This window comes from Schistocerca piceifrons, chromosome 2, assembly GCF_021461385.2.
Source record: "Schistocerca piceifrons isolate TAMUIC-IGC-003096 chromosome 2, iqSchPice1.1, whole genome shotgun sequence".
NCBI classification, from domain to species: Eukaryota; Metazoa; Arthropoda; class Insecta; order Orthoptera; family Acrididae; genus Schistocerca; species Schistocerca piceifrons.
The window spans coordinates 472,737,721-472,751,085 of NC_060139.1; the positions used below are offsets into that span (position 1 = coordinate 472,737,721).

Here is a 13,365-nt window from a genome sequence, read left to right on the forward strand (position 1 = left end):
CTGGTCATGCTCAGTTATTTGCATGTCCGGAGTCAAGATAGCAGACAGGGAGTGAGTATGTGATTGAGCAGTCATACAGGGCCAGGCAAGAGTGGCTCTGTCCCTCCTTCAGCAGGCGAGGCCTAACTGGTCTAACAGAGCTGCGCAATGCTCTAATCTGTACCATCAAACTGAATAAGAGTGTCAGCCACATACACTATGTGATCAAAAGTATCCGGACACCCCAAAACATACATTTTTCATATTAGGTGCATTGTGCTGCCACCTACTGCCAGGTACTCCATATCAGTGACCTCAGTTGTCATTAGACATAATGAGAGAGCAGAATGGGGCACTCCGCGGAACTCACGGACTTCAAATGTGGTCAGGTGATTGGGTGTCACTTGTGTCATACATCTGTATGTCATATTTCCACACTCCTAAACATCCCTAGGTCCACTGTTTCCGATGTGACAGTGAAGTGGAAACATGAAGGGACACATACAGCACAAAAGTGTACAGGCCGACCTCGTCTGTTGACTGACAGGGACTGTCGACAGTTGAAGATGGGGTAATGTGTAACTGGCAGACATCTATCCATACCATCACACAGGAATTCCAAACTGCATCAGGATCCACTGAAAGTACTACGACAGTTATGCAGGAGGTGAGAAAACTTGGATTTCACGTTCGAGTGGCTGCTCATAAGCCACACATCATGTCGGTGCAAGAAGCATAAACATTGGACGATTTAACAGTGGAAAAAAGTTGTGTGGAGTGACAAATCACAGTACACAATGTGGCGATCCGATGGCAGGGTGTGGGTATGGCCGGTGAATGTCATCTGCTAGCGTGTGTAGTGGTAACAGCAAAATTCGGAGGTGGTAGTGTTATGGTGTGGTCGTGTTTTTCATGGAAGGGCCTTGCACCCTTGTTCTTTTGCATGGCACTATCACAGCACAGGCCTACATTGACGTTTTAAGCGCATTCTTGCTTCCCACTGTTGAAGAACAATTCGTGGTTGGCGATTGCATCTTTCAACACGATTGAGCACCTGTTCATAATGCACGGCCCATGGTGGAGTGGTTACACAACAATAACACCCCTGTAATGGACTGGCCTGCACAGAGTCCTGAACTGAATCCTTTAGAACACCTCTGGGATGTTTTGGGACGCCCGACTTCAAGTCAGGTCTCACCGACCGACATCGATACCTCTCCTTAGTGCAGCATTCCATGAAAAATGGGCTGCAATTCCCCGAGAAACCTTCCAGCACTTGATTAAACGAATGCTGTGAGAGTGGAAGCTGTCATCAAGGCTAAGGGTGGGCCAACACCATACTGAATTCCTGCATTACCAATGGAGGGTGCCACGAACTTGTAACGCGTTTTCAGCCAGGTGTCTGGGTGCTTTTGATCACATAGTGTACCTCTTACAGAAATGATATTTGCTTGTGATACTATCTTTTAATGTCAATATTTTTATTGTCTGTATGGTTGATAAATATTTCTGCTATTAGAGCACAAAGAGGGCTTCCCATTCCTAGCCATGGGTCCAACTTGTAAATTTTGTTGCTGATAGATACGTAATTATGTGAGAGTTCTAAAGAAAATACACCTATAAGCTCTATTATTCCTGGTTTTCTCATTGTGTTATTTTCGACAGATTCTTTCTTATTATTTCCATTATTTCATCTACTGACATATTGCTGTACAGGTTTACAACGCCTAAGAATAAAATCTTAGACTGAAGTGGTACAGTCGGGTCATTCATACCATTAATAAGTTCATAATTATTCTTTATGGAATATGATTTTTCAAATGCGTACTTTTTAACACATACATCATTTAGATCTCTCATTAATTTGTAGGCTGGGCTATTAACTGAATTCACAAGAGGCCTGACTGATGTGGTGGTGTAACGAGTTTTTGGCTGTGCTCTCACTCTAGGGGCTGTGGGATTCACTACAGTAAGGGATCGTACTTCATTTTTACTGAAGAGGAACTTATTGTGGTTGAGCCATTTTCTTATTTTAGACTGGAACTTTGATGTGGTGTCAACCTGTACTTCAACTATATGGTTGTTTGCAAAGTCAAGTGTTTCAGTATGTAATCAACAATAAACCTAATAGCCTTGTGGAACCTTTATCAGATTTTACTGCCAGGGCATTATGGTTCTGCAGTTTGTTATTGCTAGATTTAAGTATATTTAGTTTGATATTATTTGTTTTTGTTGCCTTTGTGTAAGGAGCATTCAAATGAAGCCCGGTCACAAGTGTAAAGTAATGGTAACAATTTTATTAACTCAAAAATGTAGTTATACACAGTACACATACTCAAAAATAGTCACCAAAACTGTTGGCACGTTTATCCCATTGTGACACTAGCCGGTTGATTCCATGCTTGAAAAAGCTAGTAGGCTGCTGTTGGATCCAGGCCTGGACCCAGTCACACACACTTTGTCATCCATTGCAAATTAAGGTCCACAAACAGCGTGTTTTAGAGGTCCAACCACATGAAAGTCACATGGTGAAAGGTCGGGACTGTACGGTGGATGTTCCAGCGTTTCCCACTGAAACTGCTGCAGTGTCGTCTTCACTGCATTGGCCGAGTGTGGGTGCGCATTATCATGAAGGAGGATAATGCCATTGGACAACATGCCTCGGCGTTTCGACTTGATGGCTTATCTAAGGTTCTGTAAAGTGGCTTAGTAATGTTGGGAATTGACTGTGGTTCCTTGTTCCAGAAACTCGACAAGCAGTGGGCCCTTGTGGTTAAAAAAGAAGGACATCATGACCTTATCAGAACTGGTGTGCATAGCCTTTGATTTCTTTGGAGATGGTGAAGTCGCATGTTTCCTCTGCTTGCTCTGATGCTTGCTTTCCGGTTCAAAATGGTGACACCACATTTTGTCACCTGTGACAATACATAACAGAAAGTCGTATTCCTCCTCATGATAACGTTGCATCTGACTCAAAGACAGCACCATTTGAGTACTGCGCTGTTCGGCAGCCAGCCGGTGGGAAACACACTGTACACAGATTTCTCGAAAGTTCAAGTGTTGACGCGTTATGGTGTGGGCAGTGCCAATGCTAATACCCAGTAACTGATGGATCTCATCCACGGTGATTCTGCGGTTGTCCAAGACTAACGCATTCACTTCCACAACCATTTCCAGTGTAATGACACAAAAAGCCTGTCCAGCATGAGGATTGTCTTTGTGACTCGCGTCCCTCAAGGAACCGTTTGCACCATTCCACAACACTTGAATGACTCAGAGTATAATCACCGTACACAGCCTTCATATGTCGATACATTTCACAGCCTCCAACTTCCTCCACCTCCAAAAATTGAATCACTCCTCGATGTTCCTGCTCACTCACCTGCGTGTTCGCTAGTGGACGATAGCTTGTGTGACCACCTTCTCTTCATCGGAAACTACACTGGCGCTATGCAACATCAAATGGCGTGCACGTGTCAGTCTCTCTACCAATAGATGGTGCCATCATATCCACAGTTCCACAGTTACGTGGTGCCACCGTATGTGTAAGGTAAAGATAGACGCACTGACCAGGTTTCATTTGAATGAGTCTCATAGCTATGTGTTTTTGTGAAGTTTTATTAGCCTTGTGGCCCAGTACTCTTTGTTCAGTTTTCCAAAATCAGCAGCTACCTTTAGTGTATCAACTGCGAAAAATGAGGCTTCAGGATGCCAAATTTGTAAATGAATAATTATACAGAAAGTGTATCACACGAATTTTGCAACATTATAACTGATGTTAAACTATCTGCACCCACAAAGGCTGTGGTATCAATCATAATAAACAACGAGACATGGCTCCACACCACCAGTTGACATCACTGGAAATCAATTTCTGGCCAAACCAACCCCCCCCCCCCCCCCCCCCCCCCCTCCTACACCTACCCCTTACACAAATACCCCGACAGCCACTCCAGCAGTGAACACTACACAGTTTAATGTTAATCTGGTTTAAGAGAATTTATTTTTAATCAACAATGTTCTGTATGCATAAATGCCTGAAGATGGACAAAACTGGCTCAAAACACACTGCTTAGTGTTAATTTAAACATAAAACAAATAAAAGTGACTGGTAGTAGAAAAAACATATACAGGGTGCGGAAGAACCGACTAAGCAGTTTTAAAGAGCAATAAAAAGTAAATCTGGATGTATAGAGGAAAAAATGTTTTTATTTTCTAAATTAGTACAAAATACTATTTTACATCCATTTAGTTTTGAAAATAGTGTCCTCAAGACGGCGGCCATTAGCATCAATACATTGTTGTGGACAATCCTTGAAGTTTCGAGCACCTCTTGCGGGGTATGGCATTCTCTTCGTCAATAATCCGCTCTTTTAACTCTGGAAGGATGTGAGGGCAGCTTTTGAAAACCTTTTCCTTCAGATATCCCCAATAAAAGCAGTCACAAATGCTCAAATCGGGTGACCATGAAGGCCACGCGACATCACCCCTCGAAGAGACGAGGCGTCCCGGAAACATTTCTCTCAAAATTCTCAATCGAAATTTGAGATGTGTGAGCAGTAGCTCCACCCTGTTGGAACCACAAGTCTCCCAGTCCACGTTCTTCAACAATCTCATCCATTCTGGGTTGCAGAAAATTTTGCAACATTGAAACACAACACGTGGAATTCACTGCCACGGTCACTCCTTCCTTCTCAAAAAAGTAAGGGCCTACCACACCAAATAGTGATATGGCACACCACACTTGTCACTTTGGGAGAACGATGCGGTCTTTCAGGAATAATTCGAGGGTTATTTTCAGCCCAGTAGCGAAAGTTTTGCTTATTCATGCACACACTAACGTGAAAATATGCTTTGTCATTACTGAGGAAAGCTGCATTCACAGGGATGTGAGCAAGCATTTGCTCACACAGATTTTGACGGTTGGTGTAGTCTGCTGGGTGTAATTCTTGAGCAGTGATTATTGTGAAAGGATGGAACTTCAAATTGCATTGCTTAATCCTTCCAAAACTGTGGTCTGAAATACCCAATGCAACAGCATGTTGTCAAGCAGAATTGTTGTGGCGATAGTTAACTGCTGTTCTCACCCGCTGCACATTTTCTGGCATTCTGACACATCTGCATTGGCCATGTGTATCTATTCTTAGTGTGCTACCAGTTTCCTCCCACTGCTGCACCCACGACTGAATTGTGTTTGCATTAGGAATGGCACTGTTGCGTGGAATGTTGAAGTGTTGCCAAAAGCTCGTTTTGTAGCGATCACAGATCTGTTGTTTTAATAATAAACGCGAACGGCAAAACCATGATGTGCACCGATCCAGACTATGTTGGCTACTGAAATGGGGTCAACGACTGAACAAAGGCAGACCACGTGCAACTGCCTACCCCCACCACAGCCCTAGCAGTAACCTATAGAAACTAGTTAGCCGGTTCTGCCGCATCCTGTAATTATTCTGTACAGTCACAGCTCCCAAACATAGTCAGTACAGCCAAAATTCACAATGTCTCTGTTGTGTGTAATCTTTCTTCTTTCCACAAGCACCTTTTCCCACTGTCAAATTTATACATGCAACAGTGACCATTCTAGCATTAAAAAATATTTATGGTGCCAGTGCAAAACAACAGCAAAATGGTGAAAAACAAGCAACAGAAATGTATTTTGGGTTTCTAATATGTTTGGACTGAGATAATGGGAAGTACGTGAACCACACAGACTCGCCTTCAGGCTTGAAATGAACTTACCATGTGGATCAAAATAACCATCAGGATCATCAATTGAATCCCACTCCTCTTCCTCCTCATATTTTAAACAGTCACTGCAAAAATGTAGTATTTTAAAAAATTGGTACATGTTTCATGACAGCATAAAATATAACTTGGATATACTTCTACAATACTTTCAAATACACATATGTAAAAACTTTGAAAAAAATTAGTTAAATATAATTAAGAGCAAGCGCTCTGCCCTCAAATAACTACAGACACTAGACGAACAGAGAGGAAGCATGCATGGAAGGGGTAAGAGAACAGTGATAGCAATATAAAACAGTAACACACATTATAACACAAAACAAAGGGACTTACTATTAAAAGTTGAGGCAGGAAACTAAGCCATACAAACAAAATGTAAAAGAAACACAGTGAACAATAAAACTGGAAGGGTAAAGAAAGATAATGTAACTCAACAGTGAAGACTCTAAATTCACAATGGTTATTGATATACAGTTGACTGGTTGAAAACAGTATTTAGAAGCAAAGCCAAATGAATATATGTGTATATTAATGACTACTCACATCAACCAGAACACTACAGTGAAGAACACTAACACGAGTTTGATAGCTGGGCTACAATAATGTTCTTTGTGTCAATTCATATTCTGTATAAAAACTATAAAATGATCAATATATGTCGAGTGTATAAGGAATCTTGTACCTTTTAAAATAGTTCACTGTACAATTTGCACAGACAACTGAAAATAGATAGTACTCCTACGCACACATGAGGCTGCAAAAAAATGTAATACCAGTACACTCAGTTTGAGTAGCGCCTCTTAAATAGAACTTCCCTATACCAAACTTAAATGTCACTATACCAAGTTTAAAACAGGAAAGAAAGTATGGGGGTTTGGGGCAGATTACAAAACATATTGCAGCTAGAAAATTATCCCCTCCCCAACATAAACAATTTATTTAGATATTCCTACCTGTTTAAATCTGCACATGGAAATCTAGGGCCATTAGTTGGTGTATCTTTTGCTGAAAGAGAAAGAAAATATTTAACATTTAAAAGAACAACTCCACTTACAATGGGAAAAGACAAATATATGTTATCTATGTAAGTGAAAGGAATGAGCTTATCTGCACCACACAAGCGGAAGGGACAATTTGCTTAAGAGAAATTATTCTGCTACATTTTTATCGAGTAAATGATGTTTTATTTCATATCTTTATTCAAACTTCAGTAACATATCCTCTTTTCTTGTACAGTTTCAACAAGTCTATACAAACAATGACTTCTTTATATCCAGAAACCAATAATTTGAATGGGCAACATTGTGTGTCAGTTTAGCAGCATTTGAATAGTGATTTGATTTGGAGCAGTACTGCATGTGACACAAAACCAGTCTTCCATATCAATTCTTTTGTCAAATAAGCCAAGCTGTGAAAAGAAGAAGAGGATGCTATTGCAAATTATTTAAACAGTACAGAAACACCGATAACATGAAATATCTGTTCCACACTTTGTACTTTTGTGAAGTAGCACTGGGTATTTTCTGTTTCTGACATTTACATGAACTACTAAGTGACACAAAATTTATATATGCATGATAATGTCAATAAACAAGACAGAGAATGCAACAGCGTCAGATTGCAGTATCTTTGTTAATTTACTGGAACATAAAGAACTTGTCTGCTTATAGTTACCACAACACAGGATTTTTGTTACACTAACCAGATATATCTGCCATGGCATATCACATCAATCACATTGCTAAAGTGCATGGAGATGAAGCCGCAGTTGTTTTAAAACCAATAACAAATAAATAAAAGGCAACAAACACAGGTAACTGGTGAAAAAATAGTAAGAGAATAACCTTTATTCTTCATAACAAAATATTTAACAGATTATGTTGTCTGTCTCCAGCACTATGGAAGTAGTAGGTGTACTTGAACCTGTCATTTCAATATCTCATGAAGTCACTGGTAAGGAAATAAATGAAACACTTATTTTCATTGGGAGGATTCTGGGAAAGTGTGGTGCAATTGTTAAGAAAACAGTTCATATGAATCTAGTGTGATCAATCTCTGAGTATGGCTCCAATACTGGAGACCTTGTCAAGTAGGCCTAATATAAAGCAATGAAATTCCAAGGTGCACCACTCGTGATTCAATATAGCCACAAGAAAGTATGAAAGAGTTGCTCTGGGAACATTAGTGGGAACTGATGAGAGAAAGCTGCTGATTTTTCATGAAATTGTTGAGTAAATTAAGACAACTGGTGTTTGAGATAGACTGTGTAATAATCATGCTGCTTTAATCACATAAGCACCATGACAATGACACAGAAGAATCAGAATGTACACAGAAGGAGATGCAATATTTCCCCCTTGATACACAAATGAAATATGAAAGGGAACGGCCAATATCAGTGGGCAATACTTTCCATTGTGGGCAATACTTTCCATTAAGCAGTTTACAATGATTTATGAACCCCTTTTTACCAAATGTGATTATTTATTAATTATTAAAATGTACTTCTAGACTGTTTTCACTACACGATCTTCTAGTTACCAAATAAGAATTAAATTGTAGAAAAAATACTTTCCTTGTGAAAAGAGATTTCAATACACTATATTCTTAAAAGGAAAGGGGCAAAAAATAGTTGTGAAGATAAAGCAGTGAAGAGTTTCCATTCCCAAGTGTTACAGTGGACACATTCTTGGATTTACATCACTTTGTAATCCCCCCCTTCCTCCCCCTCGCCATTCACATGAAATATTACAGTAGGTTTGAAACAGTATCTATCATGCAGGATACAAATTGTAAGATAATGAATTTTGATAAACCACTTATGGCTAAAAAACTCACATAAGGTACTCACTTCAAGGCTAATTTATGGAATGCAAATGTTTCAAATTACTTTTTTCTAAAAAAACTTAACGTTGCTCATAATCAAAGTAAACAGGTGAAACCTAGTGTATTACATAACTAATGAAGGCTATTTTTAAAGAATCCAGATAGTTGCCAAGGTCACAAAAGCACAATGAATACGTTGTCAAGTACCATCACAAAATTATGGAAATATCAAAATCATATCCCACGTCATTCCATCATATTCAGTGGGTCAGTAAACAAGGTTCTCCACCAATTACAGCCCTTAAACTTCCCTTCCTCTACGTTGTTGTCCTTGGTGTGCCCCCTCTGCTTGATGTTAGATTTTGCCATATCTCTGTACTTCAATCTCAGTTTCCTCTTGATCTTTTATTTTTGAATTTCAAATTAACCAAATCTCATGGCATATAGCACAGAAACCATTCCAATGTTATTGACGAAGACCGTAGTGGTAGTGGTAGTAGCAGTGGCAGCAGCAGAGGAGGAGACTTCGGTACTGCAAAGTTAAAAGATGAGGCAACCATCCTTTCTGGGGATTAAATGTGGAGGGAACTAATGCCTCGTGGTGGAATGACAATTCCAAAGCCCAACAGACAAATCTTCAGAAGTGATAGGCCTATCGAGTCAGCTTCTTAACAAATGAAATTGCTTTCAAATCTAGACGAGGCCTCAGATGGAAAAATGATGGCGTCAATAAAAATTTAAATTTGTTGACTTATGCAAAAATAGAAATTCATTAAATCAATACTAATCAATATTATGGAAGAAACAATCCTGACAAATATTACCAAACAGCAAGAAAATAATTTGGTTATTACACCTACCTGAAAAGCTGTTTCTGTCAGTTGATTCACAAGCATCATCATCTAGCTCAATACTCCTGAAAATAGAAATTATTAAAATATTAATATATGTACAAACATAAAAATTGAAAGAATGCTGGTACAAAAGTAGTAAAAATACAAAACTAGGAACAGGAAGTAGATTTTTCTCCTTTTTATTTTTTCTGGATTTGATTTCACACTGATATCAGTCATCACACAAGAATCACTAACTAAGTAACCTTGAGTACAGAGGAAGGTGTAATTCCTAGGAAAGAAGGTAGGCAAGGGTTAAACATCCAATCAGTGATGAGGCAACCTGAGACAGAGTACTAGCTCAGATTGAACACGGCTGGGGATTATTACCATATTGTTTTTATGAACCTGAAGATGGAGACATGTTACACTCCTGCAGATCTATCACGAGATGCTAAGTTCTGACTTGCGTAAACTATAGGGGGGGGGGTTGTCGTTTGGGGGAAGAGACTAAACTGTGAGGTCATCGGTCTCATCGGATTAGGGAAGAACGGGGAAGGAAGTCGGCCGTGCCTTTTCAAAGGAACCATACTGGCATTTGCCTGGAGCGATTTAGGGAAATCACGGAAAACCTAAATCAGGATGGCCGGACGTTGGATTGAACCGTCGCCCTCCCGAATGCGAGTTCAGTGTGCTAACCACTGCGCCACCTCGCTCGGTTTGTGTAAACTGTCCTATTCAAAGTTATTAAATTTGTATGCAGAGCAAGTAGTAAATGAATCTACAGAGAGATTTGAAAAAAATACTCAAGTTCACGAAGATAAGATTAACACTCAGGCTTACAGATTATATAATTTTGTTTAAAGCTTCTGTCATCCATGTTTCACTTCTGTACAAGAGTAACAACAAACGAATACCTTCAGAAAAGACTTACTAACACTTTAAATTTATATTGAATGTTTGTAAATTTTTTTCTTTTTCAGAAATACTTTTCTTGCTTTAACCAGTCTGTACTTCATATTTTCTCTATCACAGCCATCATCAGTTTCTCTGCTGCCGGCATCAAAACTAATCTTTTACTTTTAGTGTCATTTCCTATCTAATTCCCTCACCATTTAATTAGGCAACACTAAATTAACATTGCTTTACTTTTGTTGATGTTCATCTTGTAACCTCTTTTCCAGACAATAACCACTGCTTTCAGCTGCTATTCCACGCCCTTTTCCTCTGACAGAATTACAGTGGCATCAGCAAACCTCAAAGTCTTAATATCTTGTCATTTAATCTTAGCCCCCTTTCCAAATTTCTCCTCAGTTTACTTTATTAACTGAAGAGCACAAACACTGACCACTACTGCTTTCTTTTCATGTACTTTGACTCCTATAACTGCAATGTCAGTTCTGTGTAAGTTGTAGACAATTTTTCATGCCCTTTATTTCATGCCCATTGCCTTCAGAATACCTAAGACTATTTCTGTTGACATGGTCAAAAACTTTCTGTACAAATGCTGTAGACACAGGTTTGCCTTTTCGCAGACTACCATCTAAGATAGATAGAAAAAAAAAAAAAAAAAAAAAAGTCCGCACTGCTTCATGTGTTCCTACATTTCAACAAAACTCAAACTCCCTGATGTTGGCTTCTACAAGTTTTTCGATTCTTTTGTACGTAATTTTCATCACTACTTTGAAATTATGACTAAGCTGATAATTTGGTAAATTCACAGGTCATCATGTGTGTTCTTTGAAATTAGGACTTGAGCTCTGAGGATATTCTGACAGTCCCATACATTTTGTACAGCAGGTAGAATGGTTGTGTCTTGACTGTTTCTACCAAGGTTTCCAATAATTCTGGGAGAATGTTAGCTACTTCAGGGGCCTGGTTTTGAGCTAGGTCTTTTAGTGCTCTCTCAAATTTCTCACTCTTCCTCTACTTCTGATCTCTCTACAGTAGTGTCTTCAAGTCAATTTCTCTTACCTAACCCTGAAACATATTTATCCACCATTCAGCTTCCCCTTCTTTGCTCAGTATTGGCTTGTCATTTGAGCTCTTGAGTTTTATACAGCTACTTCTCTAAAGTCTCTCTAATTTTTCTACAGGTATATATCTTTACACATCTACTTCTGAAGCACTGAATTGTACCCAAATCATTCCTGTTTAGATATTCTTCAGTTTCTGTCAATCTTGTTTTCTCTTGCACCTGCTTCATTTGTTGGGTTTTATATTTTCTCCTTTATCAATTAAATTCAATATCTGCTGTGTCGTAAAGAATTTCTATTGGGCAGTGTGTTATGCCTACTTGATCCTCTGCAGCTTTCACTATTTCCTCTCTCAAAACTACCCTTTTGTCTTCAATTGTATTTCTTTCCTCTGTTTCACATGATAGTTGCCTAATGTCCCTTTGGAACTCTCAACTCCTAATTCTTTCAATTTGTCCAGATCCCACCTCCCTGGTTTCCTACCTTACTCTAATTTATTGAGATTCAATGTGTTGTTCATTGCCTTTCTGTCCCTGTAAATGGTTTGCAGTTTCATATTTCGTTTCAAAATCTGTGTCTTAACATTATACACACTAACACCTCAACTCCAGGTCTCTTTAATGTATACAATATTTTTTCATGATTCTAAAACCTATTACTAGCTATGTCATGCTCTGTGCAAAATTTGACCAGATGGCTCTCCCTTTCACTCCCCCCCCCCCCCCCCTCCATACCACATCCTCTCACTGTTTTTCATTCTTTTTCTTTTCCCGTCATTGAATTTCTGTATGCGGACAACTGAACTTTCATCTTCCTATAACTATGTACTATTGTGGTGGGTGTTGGCTCTGTGTCCCCATTGTATAAGATAATGTGTTCACTATGTTGATCATAGCAGTTTACCATCATGTCTATTTTCTTATTCATTATTAAACCTGCCTATTCCTGCAATATCACTATTGGATTTAGTATTTTGAACCATGTACTCATCTGAAGACTGCACTACACAACTCCCATTATACTTAAGTTCAATCAATCTATTTTCCTTTTTAAATTCTATAACCTACCTACCTCTAAGGGACGTAACATCTAACATCCCACATTCCAATCTGTAGAGTGCTTTGTTTTTCTTGATGATGACATCATCCTGAATGGTCCCCACATAAAGATCCAAATGAGGGACTATTAACTCCAGAACATTTTACCTAGGATGATACTATCACTATCAAGCCATACAGCAGAGCTGCACACCTTCAGGAAACATAGAGGATGTAGTTTCTCCTTGTTTTCAGCCACCTGAACAACTAAAGTAATGATGCCATGTTGGCTAATGTTACAAAGCCAGACTGGTCAATTATTCAGATTGTTGTCCCTCAAACTACTGAAACTGCTTCTGTACCTCTTCAGAAAACACAGGTTACTCTGGTTTCTCCATAAACACATCTATTATGGTTGCATCTACAGAACAGTTATCTGTACTGTTGATACATAGTAACCTCTGCACATCATCAAGGTCCACAGTTTGTGGAGGAGTAAAAGATGAATATAAAATCAGTGTGGTAATAATGAACTTGCCTCAGAAAGAGCAACATATTAATAAGTATGAATGTTTTAGGAAGTCTTCTCTAAATCATTTGTTTAGACTGTCGTTCTTTCTTTGAAAATTATTGCACTACAGGTCTTTCAATGGTGATCAATAACTGTGCAATTGAAAATAAAGTTGAATTACAGGCAAAAAAACCACTGGACAGAGCGAATACCTCTATTCTGCATAGAATCAAAAGAAAAAAAATCATTAGCAAACACTTTAAACTGATATCAAGGCAGAATGCCCTGCCTGTCTTCAAGGAACAAAGTTCCAGTACTATTAATACATTTAAAAGCAGTGTGGACTGTTCCTAGATTTTTGAACTGTTAGTTCCTTCCTCAGTGAAGAAAGAACACACACAGAGAGAGAGATTCAACCTAATCCAATTCAATGCTGATTACATGAAAGAACT

General features: G+C 38.9%; 1 protein-coding gene across 3 annotated transcripts in view; it reads right to left on the reverse strand.

Moving 5' to 3' along the window:
* LOC124777444 (leucine-rich repeat-containing protein 1-like) overlaps positions 1 to 13,365 on the reverse strand; it is a 139,024-nt gene that overhangs the window by 20,340 nt on the left and 105,319 nt on the right. For all 3 annotated transcript variants that reach the window (XM_047252856.1, XM_047252855.1, XM_047252857.1), the window contains 3 exons: positions 9,417 to 9,472; positions 6,684 to 6,735; positions 5,722 to 5,795 (listed from right to left, as the gene is read on the reverse strand). In XM_047252856.1, coding sequence (XP_047108812.1) covers positions 5,722 to 5,795; positions 6,684 to 6,735; positions 9,417 to 9,472 — 182 coding nt within the window. The remainder of the gene's footprint in view (positions 1 to 5,721; positions 5,796 to 6,683; positions 6,736 to 9,416; positions 9,473 to 13,365) is intronic.